The 25753-nt window shown below is 42.7% G+C and overlaps 1 protein-coding gene across 1 annotated transcript in view; it reads left to right on the plus strand.

Annotated features, from left to right (window-relative positions):
• MRPS23 (mitochondrial ribosomal protein S23) overlaps nt 1-25753 on the plus strand; it is a 115644-nt gene that overhangs the window by 52415 nt on the left and 37476 nt on the right. The window contains exon 4 of the mRNA XM_085649523.1: nt 23493-23616. Coding sequence (XP_085505649.1) covers nt 23493-23616 — 124 coding nt within the window. The remainder of the gene's footprint in view (nt 1-23492; nt 23617-25753) is intronic.

The following is a 25753-nucleotide window of genomic DNA, read 5'->3' on the forward strand; positions in this document are numbered from 1 at the left end:
ATTTATATTCATTTGCCAGTTTTAATCATTGGGTGTCCAGGAACCATTGGAATATTTACCTATGTAAAATGTTTATTGCCATTGTTTTTGTTTTCCCTTAATTTATTCTCGGTGCATTTTCTTTAGAGTATTCTTGTGTTATGTTTAACAAGTGTGGTAGCCCAATTGGGGTTTGGCTTACTAACACTAGGTAGTTGGCATATGAGAGGTTAGAAATAGATGTTTTGCCTAGTTTTACGGAGTGCAAGTTGCATTTGTCCAGCCTCGCAGATATGCCTGACATAAAGAGGTTGAATAACATAGGTGCGAGGACGCACCCTTGTTTCAGACACTTGGTAATTGGGATTCTCCTTGATAAATGTGATCTGTCCCTAATTTTACTTGTAACAATGTTTCTGTGTGTAGTAGTTCAAGTTGTTTTAGGATTGTTGGTGGAATACTCAATTTTTTCAGTTTCCGCCATAATTTTGCTCAAGCAATGTGGTCCTAGGCGGAGCTGTAATAGATGAGACACAGTAATAATGGTTGCCTAGTTTGTTTTGAGGCATCAATCAGTAGGGCTAGGGCCATGATGTTGGTCGTTGTTCCAATGTTTTTGCAAAAGCCTGTCTGATTTAGCAAAATGATTGATGCGTAGGAGGCCCAGAGTTTCAATTCTTCCAGGATTAGCCCTGCAAAGTATTTGGCATTGTTATCAATCAGGGCGATGAGACAATAGTTTTTCAGGTCACCCTTGTCGCCCTGCTTATGAATTGGTGATATTATCAAGCCTTTCCAAAAATCTGGGATTGTTCCAGTAGCCAAGATCTGATTGAATATAGATGCCAGTATTTTGGACCAGTACTGGGGATTTTGCTTGTAAAGAACTGTGGGGGGGGGGAGGGGGGTGGGGGGGAAATCCCGTTCGGACTGGGGGTTCCGTCTGGTCTTCCTTTGCTGATTTGCGTCTTTATTTGTGTTGAAGATACTTTGCATGTTTCCTCAAAAGGGTTATGCCAGTGGTTCCAAACCTTTTTGACCCACGGCTCCCTTGACCAATTGACCATTAACCGTGGCTCCCCACTCTTATGGGAGGGTGGGGGGCATGTAAGCCCTGCACCTCTAATAAAATATTCCTAGTTACACTTCTTTGCCCATGCCTTTTTTAGAGTACCCTCTCAAACTTTTCTCTCCCACTTACAGTGCTAGATAGCACCCCTATGCATGTAGGCCCCATTGCCAAGGTGTTTCAGCGATTGAGGAATATTTGAAGGCACTTCCATTTCTACCCATGTCATACGTGCCAACACATCTGTCTCAGCAGGGTGGCTCATGGCTTTTTAAACCACAAAGTTTTATTTTTGCTGTCTCCTCCCTAAAATTGCCTCCAATTCAATGCAAGTTAATTAAATTCCTCTGATTTTTTTCCTTTTTGTAAACGTCCCTCTTTCTTGCTTCCAAATATTAGCATTATGCCATTATGGTGTTTTACTTCCCTGTGGTCAATGAAAGAGTGGGCCTGTCTGGACATGTGTGTGTACTGAAAGAAATGTGTACTGGAAGTACCTATGATTAAGTACAAATACCAATACAGTGTGTTTAATAGACAGGACAACTGTACTTTCCTGATAACTTGCACTGGTGTAAAATGCATTTGCAAAAAAATTTAACTATTAACGAGTCTAACAACATAAATCAGGTATTTTCCACTTACTTTGGAAGTGTTGGAACGTGGGTATCCAGTGAAATATGGAGATCATTTCCCTCAACTGCCATAAATTAAGCACTACGTTTACAGCTTTAGGCTTGTCACTTACGAATCATCGACATCATGGGTTTAAGTCTAATTAGTTTAACTGAAGCCAACAGACCCTTCAACATTAAATGCATTAAAGTGCTGGGTGCGTGGCTCCCCTGGCTAGGTGTGACGGCTTCCCTGGGAGCCACGGCGCACAGTTTGGAAACCACTGAGTTATGCTGTTCTTTCTTTTCAGGCATCGCTTTGCCTCCCTCTGCATCAAATTAGTTGTTTCTTGAGTCTGTTTTTGTTGTGTCTCCTGACTTAGATCGACGATCTGTCCCTTGTTCACTACTCTCTTGATTGCTTCGATTGAAGTGGTCATAGAGGTAGGTGGCCCAGTCTTCCTCTGGGAGGTTGAAATCTATTGTTGGTCGGGATTGGGATTGCAGGGCGATTATTGTCTGCCAGAATTTGGCACTGCTCTTGTTTTTTACTTTGTGGAGTAATTTAGCCCACATTACTTCATTGTCTTGCCTCCTGGCAACCCATTGAACTTTTTTTTAGGTTGGCCTTTAGGGTCCTCAGTTCTCCCCGAAGGGTAATCTCCTGTGGGTTCCTGCGGAGTTTCCGCATAGTTTGGTTGATGACAGTTTTTAGTTTTTTTGTTTGCAGTGTTTCGAGGTTAATTTTTGTTTCCTGGTTAGGATTCTGTATCTGGCTCCTACGTTAGTTGCAAATTTCTCCCTGAGAGTGGAGGTGAAGTTCTCCCAAGCCGCTAAAGGGTTCTTTAAAAGATTGGGGTCTTCGGTGAGGATAGATTTAGCTGACTAGGAGATTCTCTGCTGAGACGATGCTGCACCTCATCCTTTTATTGGTGGTGGTGAATTCTGTGACAATTGATTTGTTTATGATATGTTTTTTTTGGGGGGGCGACCCCTTTAAAACACTTCTTGAGGTAAGTGGTGAGAGTGTTGTAAATGTGTAATCTATACGGGAGGTTCAGTGCCCTTAGATTGAGGTGCTCCAGTTCCCTCAGCTTACGAGAGCCTAGTCCAGTCTGTTTAGTTGTTGTGCAGTTCCCCTGAGTTGGTATTTTCCAGGCCCTGTTTTGTTCTTGTAATAGATCTTCTTCAGTCTGTGTTCCCATGAGGTGCAGATTGAAGTCACCTGGGGCTATTACTTTGTCAGTCTCTTCTTCCTTAAAGCTTCTAGATAGCTCAGTGATCAGTTCAACCCCTTTGGTTTTATGTCTGGGAAGCAGATGTTTGCTATAATAATCGAACAGTCTTCTTTATTGATCTTAATTTATGTTCCTATTGCTAGTAATTAATTAGGTGCTGATATAGTGGCCTTTAGTTGTTTAACAGGAACCATTGTTGTGATTGATATGTAGGTTGCTGACCCTCTGTTCCGGTGACCATATCTAGCTTTATTCCGTGCAAGGATGTGTTGGGATGAGTGCCCCTGAAGGTGTATGGGTTGATCTGCCCAGGTTTCTTGAAGGAGTACAATGTCAAAAGATTGAAGGTAGACCATTGTTTGTGGGTCTCCTTCTTGTTTGTGGGTCTCCTTCTGTTTTTAGGAAGTCCACTGATGTTCCATGTGCACATATTCATTGATTTTGGTTTCGGCCAGTAATGTTTATCACATGGTGGATGTCATTGAGTGTTGGTCTTGGTAATTATTTGTGTTATCTGACTCCAGTTACTCCTATTTAATTAATCAATCCAGTAGTTCCCTCCTCTTGCTTCTCCATGTTTCCTTCCTTTCCTTTGAATGGGTTGAGTAGAATGTGACTGGAGATGAGCTTCTTGAACCCCTTAGAACAGAGTGTGTGATCGATTCCTTCTGTAGTTCGAACGGTGTTTTCTTTCCTGGTAGTAGTGGAGTTGGGTACCCGATTGATAATGTGAGTATATATCCTTATCCCCCAGTTTTGCATAATAAGTGTTTCATTTGTGATCCTTTTTATTGTCTGCTTTGAGGTCCATGTTTTGGTTGCCTCTAGGCCTTGAGGGTTATCGGCGTAAATTAATTCTATGGGCAATTGATCCACTGAGTTTTCGTCCTCTAGATTTTTGATTACGTGGATCAGACGCATTATGTTGCCTCTATTTAAGGTGCCTTCTCTCCCTCTTGACCTATATTCTGGCTGAAATATTATGGAGTTTGATTGCCGCTGTTCGCTCTCAGGGTCGTTAATAAGATGTGATCCCTCCCCTTCACATTGAATTTGAGGTCTGATGTTCAGGAGAGGACTGGTACTAAGTTGTCCACTATCTGCGGGTTCTTGCTGCTCTTTGTTCGTAGTTGTCGAGTTAAAAGCTGACTTTTTCCCTTCGGTTTTTACATCCAAGGTTAGGTATTTGGTCAGTTCATCCTTCGTAACAGGAGGTGTTGATTTGCCATTGCCTTTGTCTTCAACCTTTGTTTTTTGGGTTTTCTATATATTTCGTTGGGACTAAGTTAAGGTTTGTATCTGATGTGTCTTTATTCTCTAGAGTTGATGGGCAATGAGGCAGTGATGCCTTTTGGCGAGTAGTATTGTTTTTGTTCCCCACGTTGTGAGATTGCCCAGTGCTTTTGCTGTTTCCAGGATTTGTTTTTTGTGGCTGACCTCTGTACGGAGTCGCATCCTGTGGCTCTTCTATGTGGTTTGAGTTTTTTTCTTTCTTGGTACGGACACTGGGGATGCCCCCAGGAGTTCATTTTTGGTTTGCGTTATTTTTTACTGGTTTAAGGTCTCTTTGATTGTTTTTAATTTTGACGTTCGGTGGGATTTTGTCCATTGTCGATCGTCCTCGTCTAAGTCAGCTGTAGTTGATGCGGCGGTGTTCGCATGTAGCTGTTGAGTGTCACATTTTTCTTGTTTCTGCCTTTCCTTTTTAGTTTGTGACGAGTTTGTGTTTTAGTTGTTGTATTATTTCTCGTTGGTTGTTGTGGCAGAGCTGCAGGAAGTATTGTGGGCACTGTTGGTTCAATTGAGGGGTTTCTGAGATCTTTGATTTCCTCTTGAGTGTTGGCACCTGTTGTACATAGCCTTTTGGTCTTGCAAGTCAGGCCAAATTCGTTAACTGTGTTTCATGATCTATATGTTTGTTTTAGACCAGTTAGCAAGCCATTTAGCATAGATGGTAGTGTTGTTGCAGAGATTCTGCTCATGCACAGAACTATGCGCAGGAAACCAGGACCTCAGTGAATTGTGGTGTACCAAAAACTCACCTCAGAACCCAGAACCGCTATCCGACCAGCATCAGTGTCCCATTCGTTATCCGTATTATCGCGGAGGTCCCAATGTATAGACAACCCAGAACAAGCGACTTAGAATACTCTCAGGAATGGTGGGAATTAGAAATACCTGTTCGTAATTATTCTCATATAAGTCCACAACAAGAGTAATCGGAGACACGGTAAAGTTTAAAAGGTTTATTTTATAAACTACGTGTCCTAAGATGCAGTACTTTGGCTAACATAAGCAGACAAATGATTAAAATCAAAACCATCAGCATTGTTACAATACCATAGAAAATGAAAGGAGAAATCATAATATAATGACAGTGGAATACAGCCACCTTCCTTTCGCTAGTAAACTAATATTATTAGACTAGTAGAAGATCTCTAGGCTTGAATGGGGAACCCCATACCGTAAAGATCAGCTTAGTGGAATCACATCACAGGATCAGGTGTACTCTGCTCCTGGGAAAGCTCTTCTTCCGAATGTGTGTAAAGCATGCAGTCTGCAATATTAAAAGCACTCGACTTTCAGGTATTTGCAGCTGCGTGCGTGTTATGGCTAAATAGTGGGCCGATCAACCTGAACTTAAAAACATGCATTGTCTGGCGACCCAGACTGTTTCTTTACATAATGTTCAGACTAAGGTCGCAGTGTAATCATCTATGGATGTGAACAACAGACAGTTCTCATGCGAAGAAAAAGGCGAGCAAGCAGTTTTCCAATAATAACATGTATCTGCAGAGTCGTGTGCAAAGGCAGCAAAAGTGGCAAGATGGCTTTCTAACATCTAACGCGCTTATGCCAACATAGCAATGTATGTATCTAAATTGCAGCCCTCACTACACCCCCCCCCCACCTTGATCGGACCACTAGCAAAATAGGGATATAATAAGGGACGCAGAGTTCAAGTTCGATAGAACAGAACTAAGGGCACAAATTGGGAATCCATATAAAAGGCAGTGAAGGTTCGAAGGGGGAAAAAAACCCCGAAAAAATGAAAAAAAATTGAATGGGAAAATTAACGGCTAGGCTCGGAGAGCCCGGATGTCGAATAAAAAAAACAAAAAGTTTGTGCAAACGAAAGTTGGACGACATCCAAGTTAATCCATCAATGTATAGGCACAGTAAGTAGCAACAGCCTCCAAGAGGAAGTCATTGGAGTGTCCTGTAAAAGTGTCCGCCATCCAGTTTAGTAAAGCAAATGAACATACATGTTCTTCAACAACTGAGGCCTCTAGTACAATCCGAGGACAACTGGCGTGTTCTTCAAGATAACTTCGTGCCAGGAAGTCATATGCAGCCGTAACGATGTCCCAATTCCCCAGGACTCCATGTGCAGCTCCACAGGCCATAATCCTGACGCCAGAACAGTCCAACTCATGAGCCACTAAGGGACTCATTAGTCGATCATAATCCGGGGCAGGAGATGCCGAGTTCGACCAGCACAAATCCAGAGCCCATTCGAATGGACAATCTAGGCAATGCAAAACATGTTGTACGCATGTAAAGTAGGAAAACCGGAAGGACAGTCCATAGGCTATGCTTAAGGTTGCCAGTGGCAATGTTTCATAATATTCAAGCATCCGGTTACGAAGATGGAGATGTTTTTGTTGTGTCTCCTGACTTAGATCGACGATCTGTCCCTTGTTCACTACTCTCTTGATTGCTTCGATTGAAGTGGTCATAGAGGTAGGTGGCCCAGTCTTCCTCTGGGAGGTTGAAATCTATTGTTGGTTGGGATTGGGATTGCAGGGCGATTATTGTCTGCCAGAATTAGTCACTGCTCTTGTTTTTTACTTTGTGGAGTAATTTAGCCCACATTACTTCATTGTCTTGCCTCCTGGCAACCCATTGAACTTTTTTTTAGGTTGGCCTTTAGGGTCCTCGGTTCTCCCCGAAGGGTAATCTCCTGTGGGTTCCTGCGGAGTTTCCGCATAGTTTGGTTGATGACAGTTTTTAGTTTTTTTGTTTGCAGTGTTTCGAGGTTAATTTTTGTTTCCTGGTTAGGATTCTGTATCTGGCTCCTACGTTAGTTGCAAATTTCTCCCTGAGAGTGGAGGTGAAGTTCTCCCAAGCCGCTAAAGGGTTCTTTAAAAGATTGGGGTCTTCGGTGAGGATAGATTTAGCTGACTAGGAGATTCTCTGCTGAGACGATGCTGCACCTCATCCTTTTATTGGTGGTGGTGAATTCTGTGACAATTGATTTGTTTATGATATGTTTTTTTTGGGGGGGCGACCCCTTTAAAACACTTCTTGAGGTAAGTGGTGAGAGTGTTGTAAATGTGTAATCTATACGGGAGGTTCAGTGCCCTTAGATTGAGGTGCTCCAGTTCCCTCAGCTTACGAGAGCCTAGTCCAGTCTGTTTAGTTGTTGTGCAGTTCCCCTGAGTTGGTATTTTCCAGGCCCTGTTTTGTTCTTGTAATAGATCTTCTTCAGTCTGTGTTCCCATGAGGTGCAGATTGAAGTCACCTGGGGCTATTACTTTGTCAGTCTCTTCTTCCTTAAAGCTTCTAGATAGCTCAGTGATCAGTTCAACCCCTTTGGTTTTATGTCTGGGAAGCAGATGTTTGCTATAATAATCGAACAGTCTTCTTTATTGATCTTAATTTATGTTCCTATTGCTAGTAATTAATTAGGTGCTGATATAGTGGCCTTTAGTTGTTTAACAGGAACCATTGTTGTGATTGATATGTAGGTTGCTGACCCTCTGTTCCGGTGACCATATCTAGCTTTATTCCGTGCAAGGATGTGTTGGGATGAGTGTCCCTGAAGGTGTATGGGTTGATCTGCCCAGGTTTCTTGAAGGAGTACAATGTCAAAAGATTGAAGGTAGACCATTGTTTGTGGGTCTCCTTCTTGTTTGTGGGTCTCCTTCTGTTTTTAGGAAGTCCACTGATGTTCCATGTGCACATATTAATTGATTTTGGTTTCGGCCAGTAATGTTTATCACATGGTGGATGTCATTGAGTGTTGGTCTTGGTAATTATTTGTGTTATCTGACTCCAGTTACTCCTATTTAATTAATCAATCCAGTAGTTCTCTCCTCTTGCTTCTCCATGTTTCCTTCCTTTCCTTTGAATGGGTTGAGTAGAATGTGACTGGAGATGAGCTTCTTGAACCCCTTAGAACAGAGTGTGTGATCGATTCCTTCTGTAGTTCGAACGGTGTTTTCTTTCCTGGTAGTAGTGGAGTTGGGTACCCGATTGATAATGTGAGTATATATCCTTATCCCCCAGTTTTGCATAATAAGTGTTTCATTTGTGATCCTTTTTATTGTCTGCTTTGAGGTCCATGTTTTGGTTGCCTCTAGGCCTTGAGGGTTATCGGCGTAAATTAATTCTATGGGCAATTGATCCACTGAGTTTTCGTCCTCTAGATTTTTGATTACGTGGATCAGACGCATTATGTTGCCTCTATTTAAGGTGCCTTCTCTCCCTCTTGACCTATATTCTGGCTGAAATATTATGGAGTTTGATTGCCGCTGTTCGCTCTCAGGGTCGTTAATAAGATGTGATCCCTCCCCTTCACATTGAATTTGAGGTCTGATGTTCAGGAGAGGACTGGTACTAAGTTGTCCACTATCTGCGGGTTCTTGCTGCTCTTTGTTCGTAGTTGTCGAGTTAAAAGCTGACTTTTTCCCTTCGGTTTTTACATCCAAGGTTAGGTATTTGGTCAGTTCATCCTTCGTAACAGGAGGTGTTGATTTGCCATTGCCTTTGTCTTCAACCTTTGTTTTTTGGGTTTTCTATATATTTCGTTGGGACTAAGTTAAGGTTTGTATCTGATGTGTCTTTATTCTCTAGAGTTGATGGGCAATGAGGCAGTGATGCCTTTTGGCGAGTAGTATTGTTTTTGTTCCCCACGTTGTGAGATTGCCCAGTGCTTTTGCTGTTTCCAGGATTTGTTTTTTGTGGCTGACCTCTGTACGGAGTCGCATCCTGTGGCTCTTCTATGTGGTTTGAGTTCTTTTTCTTTCTTGGTACGGACACTGGGGATGCCCCCAGGAGTTCATTTTTGGTTTGCGTTATTTTTTACTGGTTTAAGGTCTCTTTGATTGTTTTTAATTTTGACGTTCGGTGGGATTTTGTCCATTGTCGATCGTCCTCGTCTAAGTCAGCTGTAGTTGATGCGGCGGTGTTCGCATGTAGCTGTTGAGTGTCACATTTTTCTTGTTTCTGCCTTTCCTTTTTAGTTTGTGACGAGTTTGTGTTTTAGTTGTTGTATTATTTCTCGTTGGTTGTTGTGGCAGAGCTGCAGGAAGTATTGTGGGCACTGTTGGTTCAATTGAGGGGTTTCTGAGATCTTTGATTTCCTCTTGAGTGTTGGCACCTGTTGTACATAGCCTTTTGGTCTTGCAAGTCAGGCCAAATTCGTTAACTGTGTTTCATGATCTATATGTTTGTTTTAGACCAGTTAGCAAGCCATTTAGCATAGATGGTAGTGTTGTTGCAGAGATTCTGCTCATGCACAGAACTATGCGCAGGAAACCAGGACCTCAGTGAATTGTGGTGTACCAAAAACTCACCTCAGAACCCAGAACCGCTATCCGACCAGCATCAGTGTCCCATTCGTTATCCGTATTATCGCGGAGGTCCCAATGTATAGACAACCCAGAACAAGCGACTTAGAATACTCTCAGGAATGGTGGGAATTAGAAATACCTGTTCGTAATTATTCTCATATAAGTCCACAACAAGAGTAATCGGAGACACGGTAAAGTTTAAAAGGTTTATTTTATAAACTACGTGTCCTAAGATGCAGTACTTTGGCTAACATAAGCAGACAAATGATTAAAATCAAAACCATCAGCATTGTTACAATACCATAGAAAATGAAAGGAGAAATCATAATATAATGACAGTGGAATACAGCCACCTTCCTTTCGCTAGTAAACTAATATTATTAGACTAGTAGAAGATCTCTAGGCTTGAATGGGGAACCCCATACCGTAAAGATCAGCTTAGTGGAATCACATCACAGGATCAGGTGTACTCTGCTCCTGGGAAAGCTCTTCTTCCGAATGTGTGTAAAGCATGCAGTCTGCAATATTAAAAGCACTCGACTTTCAGGTATTTGCAGCTGCGTGCGTGTTATGGCTAAATAGTGGGCCGATCAACCTGAACTTAAAAACATGCATTGTCTGGCGACCCAGACTGTTTCTTTACATAATGTTCAGACTAAGGTCGCAGTGTAATCATCTATGGATGTGAACAACAGACAGTTCTCATGCGAAGAAAAAGGCGAGCAAGCAGTTTTCCAATAATAACATGTATCTGCAGAGTCGTGTGCAAAGGCAGCAAAAGTGGCAAGATGGCTTTCTAACATCTAACGCGCTTATGCCAACATAGCAATGTATGTATCTAAATTGCAGCCCTCACTACACCCCCCCCCCCACCTTGATCGGACCACTAGCAAAATAGGGATATAATAAGGGACGCAGAGTTCAAGTTCGATAGAACAGAACTAAGGGCACAAATTGGGAATCCATATAAAAGGCAGTGAAGGTTCGAAGGGGGAAAAAAACCCCGAAAAAATGAAAAAAAATTGAATGGGAAAATTAACGGCTAGGCTCGGAGAGCCCGGATGTCGAATAAAAAAAACAAAAAGTTTGTGCAAACGAAAGTTGGACGACATCCAAGTTAATCCATCAATGTATAGGCACAGTAAGTAGCAACAGCCTCCAAGAGGAAGTCATTGGAGTGTCCTGTAAAAGTGTCCGCCATCCAGTTTAGTAAAGCAAATGAACATACATGTTCTTCAACAACTGAGGCCTCTAGTACAATCCGAGGACAACTGGCGTGTTCTTCAAGATAACTTCGTGCCAGGAAGTCATATGCAGCCGTAACGATGTCCCAATTCCCCAGGACTCCATGTGCAGCTCCACAGGCCATAATCCTGACGCCAGAACAGTCCAACTCATGAGCCACTAAGGGACTCATTAGTCGATCATAATCCGGGGCAGGAGATGCCGAGTTCGACCAGCACAAATCCAGAGCCCATTCGAATGGACAATCTAGGCAATGCAAAACATGTTGTACGCATGTAAAGTAGGAAAACCGGAAGGACAGTCCATAGGCTATGCTTAAGGTTGCCAGTGGCAATGTTTCATAATATTCAAGCATCCGGTTACGAAGATGGAGCAACCGGGTCAGGCTGTCGTGCGATACAAACTGTGCAGCCATTGCGTAGTAAGCAGACCAACAGCACGCCAGCCACAAGGGCGAGAATCAATGGGAGACCGCTAAAGACGCTGGAAAAAATAGAATAAAAAAATGCCGGTATCACACCAAAAATAGTTTGGAAGGAGGTCACGAGGCCAGAGACCACAATTTTGAAAAAATGTGCCAAGCCCGTTGTTGACGAGGCATTAAAGATAGTTTGAATCAGGGCACCAAAATGAAGTGGGAGGTCAGTATTAAAAAGCGCTTGCACCTCGGTGCGCGTATTTGCTACGTGAAGGACAAATGTTTCCCGGGAAGAAGTCAGTGCGACTTCTATTTGAGATAATAGAGCCCTTATTCTGCTCATCTTGTTGAACTCTGCTTTCAAGGTTGGAATGGAAGGCCAGATGGATACATCTAGCCGCCCATGCGGGGGTGGGAAAAGGACATTTTTACAGCAGACTACTCTCTGTGATACAGTCACTATGTAGGGAATTCCCACTAGCATCCCGCAGCAAGCCTTATTATTTAAAAGCAAATAACTACCATTAGCTAGCAGCGTGAAAGAGGATATAATAGCTGGCACTGGAATTCCTTACAGGACGCAAGCTAAATTAGGAGCGTGCACACTACATGCGCCATGCAATTGAATGTGCCTACAGACTACAGAGTCATCAGGTGTGGAAGTGCATTCCTCACCTTTCAAATAGACCTCTTTATCGTCTCTCATGCACCTGTATGTAAATGGGAGTGACCAAACTTCATGCAGGAAAGCAGTACCCAGCTGTTCATATCTACCTAGGGCATAATGTTTCATGCATGAACTGAATTTAAACAAAGGAAAGAGCAATGTGATTAACCCGTGGATAAGCCACACAGCGGAATTCAATTCGGCCACAGAGAAAGGTAAAGGTTCTAACTTTTCAATATGCAGTAATGAGTATGTTGCATCCTTCATGGACATGAATTGCTGTTTTGCAGTGAGATTAAAGGGAAGGAACAAAGATGATGTATTCATGTAGTCCCAGGGAAATTTCCCAGCCTTTAACGTCTGCAATGTCCATGCAAATTGCATTATGGAACGTGACTGATTTTGACCATGATACAAAACGGACACATCATTCTGCACAATATCAACAACAGAAGAAACAATATTGTCTAAAGTGTAAATTCTGGAAGAAAGGGTGTTAATGCTATTATCTATAACAGCTAGTACTCTTTCCATATTGGCTTGATCAATAGCCCTCAATCTGGAAGCAGCTTCAATCTGTGACTACTTCCAAACTTCGTTATAAATAGCATACACCCATCTTTTGGACCTACCACCTATAGGGCCCTTAACAAAATCCTTCAAATCTATTTTGTCATGTAATTTAGATAAATGAAGTTTAACAGATGCCAAGGTGGAATGTTGCAGCCAAGATTGACATAACTTCCCTACAGAGTAGGTAGTTACAGTATGAGACGATTCAAAACAAGGGTCCACGCGAATCTGCGTATACCCAGGTTTCAAACCTAGAAAACGAAGTTGACCAGAATCAGAACTTGTCTGCCAAGTCAACCATCCCTCAGAATGCAACTTGGAAATATTGAAGGATGTATTAGTAATGTATGACTGCAATGCATCAAGGGACAGATCTGTATGATTATCCCAATTTGGATAAGCACCCAGAATCGGAGTAGAGGGAGAATTTAGTTTTTTCGAAATAGCCAATCCAAAGCAGGTGATCTGGAAGATTGTTGAGTTTAAGAACAACATGTGGTTCGGGATGAGGCAGGCACGATGCAAAGCTTCTGTTCCTTGTACCTGCCACGGTTTGGAACCCCAAACCGATTTAAGATCAATAATAGCCTTCCACAGATCATAACCGCTGACTGACAAATCATAAAGGACTTGGAATATATTTAATTTAGTGTGTGTCAGCCTAACTTTCGAGGCAGGCTCAGGCGCCACTTTAAAATAAAAAGAGGCAGGATTCGAAACACTAAAATCTGAAAAATATGTGAATTTCTCCACCAACGTGGTGGAGCTACCTAGGAATGGCGTTGGACAATGTTCCCACTGGGTATAATTTACAAAATTTCAAAACGTATTGGCTTTATGTAGGAAATGATTGCCATAATGTTGATAGCAAAACTGCTCACCATAATTAGCAGTTTCTAAATACAAATCCTCAGCATCAAATGCGGCATAATATTTCAAATCAGAAAACAGTGCTTCTATGGCCTGAACGTCCCAATCATCAGAACGGATGTTTTGTTTAACTACATCACCCATAGAAACACGAAATACATTTGGTACATTGATAACCTCAGTTGGACCTAGAATCTGAAATTTAACAGCATCCCACGCAATCCCATCTAACACTGGCCAGGCAGTAATATTCTCAAAAGTCTGGTCCCTTTTCATGATGTGTGATGAGGAGTGGGGGGCCAAAGTTCCATCAATAAGTCTAATTGTAGATCTTTCTTTAAGGTAGTGTCCATTCACAAGACGAAAAAATACCACAACAAATCCAATGGACATGAACAGAAAAATACATATGTGCATCAGCCAAATGTAAGTCCAAGGGTGAATTAAAAAATGTCGTTTGAACCAAACAGCAAAAATGGAAACCTTGGACGGGGCATTGGAAGTCATTGAGTTAGTGTCAAAGGAGAAACGGGACTGGGTAACTGTGGATGACTGTAAAACGGGCAATGTTACATCTGCAGGATAAGCATACTTGGTGTCTTCAGGCGAACCACCAACCGGGGGTAGTAACATAGGATCAGCAACCGTATGCATCTCGATGGCAATATCAGACAAGGTGGTAGATGCCGGAGCCAAAACAGAATTTCTCAGCATCGCAGGGCAAGAAACTGCTGGAGTCATACTAAGAAGAATCGGCCACTCGCTGTAGTTTGACATTGTCAATGGAGATGTACCTGTTATCCTTGCGACCAGTAAGTGGAGGTAAAATGACTGTTCTTGTACCCTGCACTCCGAGCACTGGAAACGGTGCACGATAAGAGGGGCTGAACTCCTTCTTGTTCTACACCTTCTCACGGACCAGGTCACCAACTCGAGGTAGCCAGCCGACTACCGGAATCTGAAGCGCAGTATCAGATGTGGAGGGTATATGTTCCTTCGCGAGACTGTCTCTGGCTTCTTGTAGAGTCTGTAATACAGCACAGTGTTCATCTACGTCAAAGGGTGCGGCAGGCGCCGCCATGACTTGACCTTCAAGGTCCGGGACAAACATTTTTATGCCAAAGAGCATCATGTATGGGGTCCGCCCACCCAGAGACCTTCTAGGGAGATTATTAAGTGCACGTTGGACGTCATACAAATGGGTCAACCAGTTCAGGCCAGTGCCTAAAACCCTAGCTGTCAAGGATTGCTTTAAGTCACGGTTCATTCGCTCTACCACACTATTACCCTCTGGTCGGTAGGGAGACGAAAATTTGACTTGGACCCCCAAATTTTTCATGGCTTCTTTGTACGCCTTAGAGGCGAACGCAGGGCCCTGATCAGAATGAAAGGTACCACACGCAAAGCTTCCCACAAAGACACGCAAATCCCTTATGACAGTACGGGCATCAGCACTCCTTTGTGGCAATACCCACAGAAAACGTGTGAACGAATCCACTGCAACTAAGATATACTTGTACGCAGTATCAGAGGAGAAAGGACCGCAGTGATCCAAATAAACACACCCAAGTGGTTTATTGGATATGTACAACTGAGTTTGTGGTGGTCGCGCAGCAGTTGAAGGTTTAATCTGCTTGCAAATGTCACAATCAAGGACATAAGTGTGAGCCTGTTTATATAACCCGCGCCACCAGTAACGTTGTTGTCACAGATTAACAGTTGCTGCAACGCCGGTATGGGCAGACGCCATACCCTCGTGAGCCGCCGATATCAAAGATGGTCTGCAGTCCGCGTTGGGAATCAACCTGTCACCAACGTCGTTAATTCTCACTAATGGGATGTTATCAAGACTTAAGTGATAATGGTATCGAGAAGGGAAACCTCTCGGTAATTACTTCCCTTCTCTGTAGCAGCGATAGCTGCCAAGATGTCATCATCGATCTTACTTTTGGATCTTGTAACTGCTGCTGCTAGATATGTCGCCACTGCTGTTTTTGCTGCTTCGTCAGCTAAGCTGTTGTCTACAGCGTGGATACCAATGCGTTGGTGCCCAAGAGTGTGAATTACATTCACGAGAGGCAGATGTTCTTTAAGTTCTGCCACTCGAACCCAAAGCATTTTATGCTTAATTGTGCTACCTTTGGAATCACAGTATTCATTTTGAGACCAAAAGAATAGATTGTCGTTGAAGGACTGAACACAGTAAAACGAGTCACTTACTATAAGAGTAGTGACTCGAGGATCAGCAAACTCCAGTGCAAGCACCAGAGCGCGTAGCTCTGCTAACTGTGCGGTACAATCACCCAATGACTGCGTATGCACGACATCAGATTGGAATTCACCATTTCCGAAAGTACATGCCACAATTGCGCAGGCCGCCGAATAGGCATGCTTCGATCCAGTCGCCGGTTGCGCCGAACCGTCAGTGTAAATGACACAATGGTAATCTTCGAGCGGGTGCATAGACAGAGGAGCAGGATGAACAAACTCATACTGTAAATACTCCTGAGTCTGTAACGAGGCATTAAAGATATAGGTGACATCGGACGATGTCCAGGAAGTGGCCCATTGTATCCAACGTGGATGCAAAGCTTTAGAATTGGGTACACTTGCTTTCGTCACTGCCTCCAGGGCAGGATATGGTGTGACCACCAACATGCGTTTTCCTCGCGACAGCGCTCGTTCTTTCAGAATTGCCATCTGTACCGCCGTCAAAACTTTCTCGACAGAGGAAAAGCGCAGTTCAGCCGAAGTGTACAGGTGTGATTTGTATGCAATGGGGACGGTGTCGCCCTCATTGAACGTCAAGTACGTGAAACCCACGGCGCCTGGTACAATTCTTATTACCAGGTTAGTGTGGTTATCACGTCTCAGTAAGTATTTTGAAGCAAGAAGATCAGCTTGCAAAATAGCTGAATGCTCTGGCAGCCAGCTCGATTTGGAAAAAGTAGGTTGTACCAAGTCATAAAGCGGCTTGGTACGCTGGGCATAATCAGGAATGTACGTACGACCGAAATTCAGAAAGCCCAGCAAAGACTGTAATTTTTTCAATGTTGTTGGAGCTCGCAAACATGCGCACTTTTCCAGAAAGTGAGGAGCCAGTCCTCGACCTTCATTGTTGAGCTCGTAGCCCAAAAACAACACTGTATACTCTGCAATGTGAGACTTCGCAAAGTTGAATTTGTAACCGAAGTCTGCAAACATTACAATAATGCGATCAACGCGACACAGATGCGGCCACAACTCGTCGTCTGTGAGATGGATATCATCAACATATGAGTACGCATCAGGGTCTATGCTCTCTAACAGAGAGACTACACGTGCGGCAAAGACGCCAGGGCTGTTTTTATAGCCCATGGCCAATCTTTTAAGTTGTTTTTGCTTGCCGCCAAATTTAAATGCTGTCTACTGACTGCTAAGTGAGGACAGGTTATGGCTGTAAAAGCCATTGGATATGTCAAGTGTGGTTTTAAACCGTTTACGCACAAGACTATCCACGAGGGCAGAACTGTGGGTATTCTGTACCGTGCATGTCCTGCAATGAGAGTTTAGGTGCCGGTAATCCAAAACTAGGCGGTACGACCCATCAGGCTTCGTTACATTGAATAAAGGATTATTCATCGGTGACACACATGTTTCAATAACACCTTGATATTCCAATTGATCAAGGATTTCCGCGACTTGGGGTCTAGCTTCACGACTCGTGATATTGGGGCTGTGGCTGGGGCATAGACCGTAATGGAATCTCATGGCTGGGGGACAATTTATCCCAGCCTACCTGAGTGCGATACAATGCCGGAGCAAGCACCTGTGCCCACTCCTCGGCAAACTTTTTAGCGTGGTCCTTTGGCACCGTGTGCGCAAAGGAAGGGAGGATTATCTACTCCCCTCTCGGAGCATCTAAAATGAAAGCCGGGGGCCAGTCTGCCTCCGCCAAAAGAATGTCATAGGAAGAGGTCAGATTATCCCAAAAAATCCCTTAAATAGTACGTTGTATGTCACCTTCAATTAAGAGGACTATATTATATATTCTGTCAGGGGGAGCCACTCTAGTGTCAGCAGTTTCTACAGTAAGGAACGTGTCAGTTGCTGTCGCCTCCAGATATGGACGTAGTGCTTGCCGCACTACTGTAACCTCCGCTGCGCTGTCGAGCAGCGTTAGCGCCCATGTCAGGTTCCGAATCTGCGTCTGCACTATCTGTGGCATACCTCGCTGTTAGAGCAGCAACTTTCTTCTTCTGAAACGGGGGACGTTGACGTGCAAACTCGTCTTGCTTGCTTTTACCGTCAGCCTGACGGGGCTGCTCACGTCCTTGTCGGGCACCCCGACCTTTGCCACGTTCTCCTCCACCGGACTGTGAGGACGATGACTCCTGTGAAGAACGAGGAGAGCGTTCAGTAACCTGAAATCTATCAGGTGACTTAATACTAGAGCGGTCGCGCAAATCGTATGTGCGCTCAGTAGTCGGCTGTGTGGGAGACGCAGGGCGAGACCCCTGTTTCTGTTGCTGCTTTCCCTGTTTCTTTTGTCGCCAATTTTGTTTTGGAAAATTTGGACGATCGTCTTTGACAGACGAGCTCACCTTAATTTGTTGTATCGAGTCAGGAATGATAATAGTCGGTTTAACCCCTAAACTACTGCGGCCTATAGTTCTATAAGCTTCCGCAATAATTTTAGGCAACTCTTTGGGCTTATCGAGTTCGTCGACGCGGGCTAAGCCATTAGCCACTTGAAATTGTACAGCATCTCCCTTGAGATTACCAAGGACGAGAGAGGCAACTACGTCGAACACTCCGACAAGCCGCATTCCCAATTCTACAGCCGCCTCTGGACCGTGGTTATCTTGAACACATTTAATGACGGAGGGAAGCACAGCCATAGGCGGAGTGCCAAAGCACTTCGAATAGACCGCGGCAAAAACCTTACCCCAGTTGTCACAATCGGACACTTCTGGGACTAAGTCTTTCGGCAAGCTAATGGTGAGGATTCTCTGTTTCTCCACAGCGGTAGAGTGTGGAAAAACTGCCTCCAGTTGGTCAAATTTCCCGGCAAGCCAATAAGGTAAATCATCCTTATTCTGGGGGCGCTTGCCCATCACCGAATTAACTATGACGGGGCTAATAACAACCGCAGGATGACCAGCTGGTTGACCCGCAACAGCAGGTACCCTCACCTGCACGTTGCGCGAGACGTATTGCACCAAAGCCCTACATTCTGAAATGAGGGTTGTATGGAGCGTACGCAACTCATCCACTGCAAGAGTCAAATATCGGAGGTGAGGCGTAAATCCGGCCAGCACCGGCCATGTGGCCCCTGGAATTGACAAAGGTCCGAGTCTAGCCGGTGCAACCGCATGGGGAAGGGAGCCATCAGCACTCCCCACAAAAATAACGGCCATCCCTTCGTCCGGCACCCCATACTGCGTCAAATGACGTCGCAGAGGTGCATGGCTATGTGCCGCAATTTTGACTGCCATAAGGACACAGAGAAAAACGACAACGGATTTTACAGTAGCACAAGGGTTCAGAAATATAAGATACCTTTTTAATTAACAAGCTTGAAAGAACCTATTAGGCTACCAATAGGTAGGTAAAATCCGTCACTCCCGTTATCCGTAAACAAGAGTGAGGGAGTCGTGGACTAATATAAGCACTACTAAGGTGTTTCAAATCAAAAGACCAAACGTTAGGTGCGCCGTTTTGCAGGGATTCTGCTCATGCACAGAACTATGCGCAGGAAACCAGGACCTCAGTGTATTGTGGTGTACCAAAAACTCACCTCAGAACCCAGAACACCTATCCGACCAGCATCCGTGTCCCTTTCGTTATCCGTATTATCGCGGAGGTCCCAATGTATAGACAACCCAGAACAAGCGACTTAGAATACTCTCAGGAATGGTGGGAATCAGAAATACCTGTTCGTAATTATTCTCATATCAGTCCACAAAAAGAATAATCAGAGACACAGTAAAGTTTAAAAGGTTTATTTTATAAACTACGTGTCCTAAGATGCAGTACTTTGGCTAACATAAGCAGACAAATGATTAAAATCAAAACCATCAGCATTGTTACAATACCATAGAAAATGAAAGGAGAAATCATAATATAATGACAGTGGAATACAGCCACCTTCCTTTCGCTAGTAAACTAATATTATTAGACTAGTAGAAGGTCTCTAGGCTTGAATGGGGAACCCCATACCGTAAAGATCAGCTTAGTGGAATCACATCACAGGATCAGGTGTACTCTGCTCCTGGGAAAGCTCTTCTTCCGAATGTGTGTAAAGCATGCAGTCTGCAATATTAAAAGCACTTGACTTTCAGGTATTTGCAGATGCGTGTGTGTTATGGCTAAATAGTGGGCCAATCAACCTGAACTCAAAAACATGCATTGTCTGGCGACCCAGACTGTTTCTTTACACAATGTTCAGATCAAGGTCGCAGCGCACGTCTAGGGATGTGAACAACAGACAGTTCTCATGCGAAGAAAAAGACGAGCAAGCAGTTTTCAAATAATAACATGTATCTGCAGTGTCGTGTGCAAAGGCAGCAAAAGTGGCAAGATGGCTTTCTAACATCTAACGCGCTTATGCCAACATAGCAATGTATGTATCTAAATTGCAGCCCTCACTACAGTGTGACTATTTTATCTAATATTGGCGCACAGGTACAGTCTATTTGTGCCGCTGCTGCTGCCTGCCCTCTTTTTATCAGCCCATTTAGATCTGCCAGCTTGTCATCAATTCTGGCTACAGAGTCTGCTAAAGAGTAAAGAACTGATAGTTGTAAATCCATCTTGTCTGCCCGGTATTGAGAGGCAGTCACTATGTGCTGCATGATGCTCAGGAAGGTTGCCCAAAAGCGTTCTGTTTTTGAGGCCGCGTCCATTGTCCTTTTGTCCTTGAGGTCAGTGTAGGCTGAATTGGCAGAGGTTAGGTTATCTGCTTTTCTTTTTTGTTTGTAGGAGGCAACCAGCTCGTCCCATTCCTTAGATGTTAGGTAAGACATGTCGTACTCGTGGTCGGAGATGAGGGACTCCTCTTTCCTTGTCAGGAGGTCTTCCCTTAACTGTTTTGCGTGTCGATCCTCCTCCCATTGCGTTGGTGACTCGAAGCAATCTGCTGCTGGTATCTTCCTCTGCTTTGCTGTTGCTGCTGTGCATGTTGTGAGCAATGTGTGTGATGCGGTGAGCTAGTTGCAATAATCCATTTTGTCTGGTTTTGCTGCCCATATGCTGGTTCTTTGTCTGGTGTATCTTCCTGTTTCAAGATGGCATTACCTTTTTCTCTGTTTGTGCCCTTGGCAGGACCTGTCCTTGTAGTTGGCCTTTGTGGGTGATCCTTACCTGTGGTATCTTCCTCATGGCATTCCTGCCAATCGTCGCTGTCCGGGCAGGAAGTGTCCCCACTGCTCGATGTTTGTCTCCATGTTATTCTCTCTGTCTTTTCCTTGCGTGTTGTTCCGTCCGCCTGCACCTCATTTGATCTGCTACAGTCCTCTAGATCTCTTGCATGGGTATGTGTGCCCTGTATGAGTTGTTTGCTGGCAAGTTTGATGAATTCCGTGAGTCTAGAGAGGCGTTTGCAGGAGTTGACTGTAGCGGGTCAACCAGTCACCGACTAGCCGGGTCACGCGGTGTCGGCGGTGTAGGGCAGGCAGAGTGGTGGTAGGCACATCTTCGGAGATATCGGGTGCTCCCAGAGATTTGCACCAACTTCTCCTCGATGCAGTGCCGATTGAGCCCCTACCGCACTGATCTCACCTCCCCAGCCCCTGACCGGAGAGAGGACTGCTAGCTGGCTGAAAAATTAGGCAGCCCTCATGCCGGACCTTGTGGCAGCAGTTGGGAGGAGGAGCATAAGTGAAGCACAGTTGGCAATTAAATGGATGGGCCTGGAGCTCGGGGATTCAGTGAGCTTACCAGCCCTCTTCATGCTCTTTTTTTGGTGAGGCAGAGCGTGAAGGCGAGTTTGTCGGGTACTCTGACCTGTGACTGTGGCTGCGGCTGAACCTCTGCTCCCACTCCGGTGGCTCCTCTGCTGTCGCTGCGGCGGCTTCCTCTGCTGCCGTGCTGGCCTCTCGCCCCGGTGCCATGGGCAGATCACTGGTCGATCACGGCTGGCCGAGTAGCTGTCCCCGGGGTGAGTCCGCAGCTCGGCACGGCACAGACAAACTCTGCTGCCAAAACATCCAGCGTACTTCCTCCTTCCGGCGTTACTTGTACACGCTCTAAAACAGAACGAACAAGGACAAAAGCGTTGTGTTCACAACAGGCACAGCTTTATCAGACCCCGTTATGATATCAGTAGGTGAGACTTGATCATATGATCGCAATGCATTTCAAGTCTGGTTTGACATTTCGTCGGGAGATTTTACTCTACTTTTCTCAAATCAGAAAAATAAAATATACAATTGGAAAAGACCACCAAATGAAACTTCTAAGTACAAAATGAATAAACCAACCCAAAACATTTTCCCCAAATGAGCATAATGTTTTCCGAAACCTGTAACCATCTGGCGTTGTTTCATATTTGTCCTACAGTTATGTTTGCGAGCCGGGTTTCTTAAAATAGAGAAAAACAAATAGCATCCAATCAAAAACTACCTAGGATAAATATACACAGTAGAGATGGAATTACTGTAACTAACTAGACTTGGCCAAAGCCTAGTTCAATGGTTTAACACATGAAGCGTTGGCACATTATAACCAGACCCATGATAGGGAGCGGACAGAGGCTGCTATATTGGTAAAGTAGTCTATCATGCATTTCAATGGATGTACTCGGGTGTAGGAAGAAGTATACACATAAACAGCCAGTAGCATTAGGTGTGATGTATACTTCACTTGGCTGAGGCAAGGTGTGATTGTCAGGGTCTCAAGCTGATGGCTGAAAGAGACTTGTTGAAGAAAGCCAATGTTCCAAACTGGTGGACACAAAGTCCACTCTGTCTTGTTGTTAGTAACATCTTCGACAGCTGAGCTGTAAAAATCCAGACCTAAAAATAAAACGTAAAACATCCTTTTTTTTTTTTTAGCTACGTTCTTAGAGTTTAAAGTTTTGTTCCAGTTAAGTATATAATCTTCCCATGTCCAGGCCAGTAGCCTGACTGATTGACAGACTCGCCTACATGATGCCGTCTATGAACCAAAATGTTTTAAGATCGTTATGTATCAATCCATTCTTCATCAAACAAGAGTCCTAAATTCTACTCTTACGAAAGGTGTTGTATTACCCCTCCATACTCTCCTGGTGATAAATACATTATGTAAATATCTTATCCACTGAAAGCTGTACATTTCTGTAGTAGATCAGTCAAATCCTTGAATTTAGATGTACGTGATGCTAAGGACAATCTACCTGTTCACACAAAGTTCGTTGGACTCCTTGTCAGAGATAAAACATGCTGTATAAATGCAATTATTCTATAATGCAATACTATAGCAAGGGTTTATGCAAATGGCAAGGAGCTGGCACAAGAACTATCGGTTATTGCAAATTTTCATCTGATTGTTTTCCCCTTCATTGGCACCCCAATATTATGCTCCCTTCTCCTGCCAATATAAGTCATTATGAGATGCGAATATATCGCTCTAACTCGTTATAGCTAGATTAAATATAACTTCTCAGATTAAGGTAATCATCACAGATTTTACCAATAGGTGCAGAGGTGCAGCTTAAAACCTGGATGTAATATCCATTAACCCACAATAGGCAGTGTGATTTCACCTCAATGCTCACCAAAAATGAATTCTGACAAAGCATACATATAATTCTTTTAGATTAGGCAATATTAAGGGTGTACATTTAACATTTTTATTTTTAGATGGAGAGGCATGCATATGAATGTGATTGTATATATACTGTATACATTTTCCCAGACTGGTACCACTGGACCCTGGTACCGCCGTGCACATCACTGGATTTCAAGATTTTTACCTGCGAACCCATATAATATGTTTACGTTTTTGAGGAGTCAGATGCAGTTGTATAGTATTTTGGGATTTTTATGACTTAATACACTATTTCTTAATGGGTGAGCAGGTGCAATATTTTCAGATTTGCAGGTTTCTGTGGGTGCCCAGCTGTATATTTTTGTATTAAGTTAACTACAGGTTAACATGTATATTTTCTATGGGTATTTGACACATTATTGGCTCACTCACAAACTAGGCAAGAGACTGCCAGGTTTAGTGTAAGTCACCAGTGAAAATGCTGAACATGATTTATCTTTGCATTGTAGATTCATAGAAAAATTCCTTGAGCTTCAAAAAGCAGGAGAAACGGATGAAGAAAAACTTTTTGAAGATTCTGGGAAGGCCCTCTTGGCCGAGGGAGTAATATTGAGAAGGAAAGGAACTGCCCCGGTAAGTAGTGTGTTGAATGGTTCTTGTTGGCTCACGGTTTAATGCACAAAGCAATTTCCAGCAAGGGGATTGCCGGTCACAGTCAGGTTGGTGGCAGAGGGCAAAGAGTCAATCACTGGGTGCCCTATTAATCACTTGTTCAAATATGGCCCGTTCAGTGCGCTTTTCAAAGGTGAATCACAAACCCTCTATTTCCCCATGGGACCATTTTGCTTTATTTTACTTTAAATACAGACCACAAATCTTAAACTGATGCATAGCTAGGGGCTACTTTTCACACATTTACTTTCTCCCTGGGTTCAGGGCAAGAAGAGGAGTGGTGAGCTTTAATCATTATGACGAATCTTTATTTGATAATAATGATAGCTTCCTTCTGATATAGCAGCTGCCTTTCATCAGTACTTTAAATAACAGACATTACTTTTGCCCAATGTCTGGCACTTACTTTACTGAGCTAGGGAGGGATGGTAGTCTGAACCTGTTTTACCATAAATTGACCTCCTGACTGCAGAATATCATCTTTGATAGCGGTGAGTGATCAGATAGTGAGCCAGCCTGCTGTAACGCACCCTCCATGCCATGTTCATGTAGATAATTCCTCAGACTTAAATGCTTCATTACAGTTCAAAAATAAGGAAAAGTAGGTGAAAATGATAAGTGTATCAACAAACCTGCACCCAAGACGGAGTACACCTGAGCTCGAATGTGGGAAATTCCCATACCTCCTGGCTACACTAATTATTTAATAGTATGTATAAATATATGTATTTATATAAAGACACAAACCTGTTTGTATTTATATAAATATATATTTACTGTATCACATATTTACTTTAAAATATTTATTTTACATTATACATTATATTAATTTAACATTTTCAAATATTAAAATATTTATTTCTATTTAGTAGGTTGAAAAGCATATATAATATACACATAAATGTTATACAAAATACATACGCAAATAAAAAAAACATAAAAAATAAAAACAATTCAATAACAAAAAAATTATTAATTTCACCAATATATTGAATAGTAAAACATGCATACCCTCAACACATTTACTAAAAATAAAATAAACATAAAAAAATAACACTCAATATTAAATGTACATAAATAGTATAAATCCTATTTTGCCAATATTAGGGAAAGTGTTTAACTCCGGAAAGATAGGCTGTACCATTCTCACTCCACCCTAAGCCACACTAGGGAAAGTGTTGGGCTTTGGAGGGGTTACATTTACTATTCCCTCTCCAGTCTAAACAACAGTAGGGAAAGTGTTAGACTTTGGTGGGGTTAGATTTACTATTCCTACTCCAGTGCAAGCAACAATAAGGAAAGGGTTGGATTTTGAAGGGGTTAAATTTACTATTCCGTCGCCAGTTCAAGTTTAAGCAACAGTAGGGGAAGCATGGACTTCAAAAGGATTCCATATATGTATACTAGGCCTATTAATTTAACCAAACATTTTCAACTCTTAATATAAAACATCATTTAATTACAATATAAAGAAATAACTATATATACATTAGAAAAAAACATATAAACTTGCCTAACTACCAATAAAAGAACAAAATTAAGAAATCGTTACTTTTTGATTTTATTTCAATTAGTAATTAAAGCAGAAATTGAATTTGAAGACATATCCTCCTACAAACAAAATTTCACAATTGCCATTAAATAAATGTTTTTTTAAAATGGCAATTTTTTTTTACATAGTTACCAATTAATACACTACATATACATTATTATAAAAAATTATATATTTATTTTCCTCCCAACCTGCTCGCCTAAAATGTAAAACATCATTAAAAAATGCATATGTAATAAACATATAAAATGCAACATATATTTAAAAGAAATAAAACAGTACAATTACTCAAATAATTTACATAATTAATAATCAAATCCTTTTTAATCAACAAAAATATTTAAAAATAAAATGCATTCCCTTACTAACCCAGCAACCCACAACTAAAATATAAAATAAAGAAATCACTATAAACTATTTAAATAATGAACAATCAAATAAATAACAAACTAATTAACATTTTTTAATTATTTATAACTTCATTTGCTTCCCACCCTATATCCCTATTCATCTAAAAAAATCACTACTAAAAAATAAGTTACTATT

The sequence above is a fragment of the Triturus cristatus genome, chromosome 3_2 (assembly GCF_964204655.1).
Source record: "Triturus cristatus chromosome 3_2, aTriCri1.1, whole genome shotgun sequence".
Classification (NCBI taxonomy): Eukaryota; Metazoa; Chordata; class Amphibia; order Caudata; family Salamandridae; genus Triturus; species Triturus cristatus.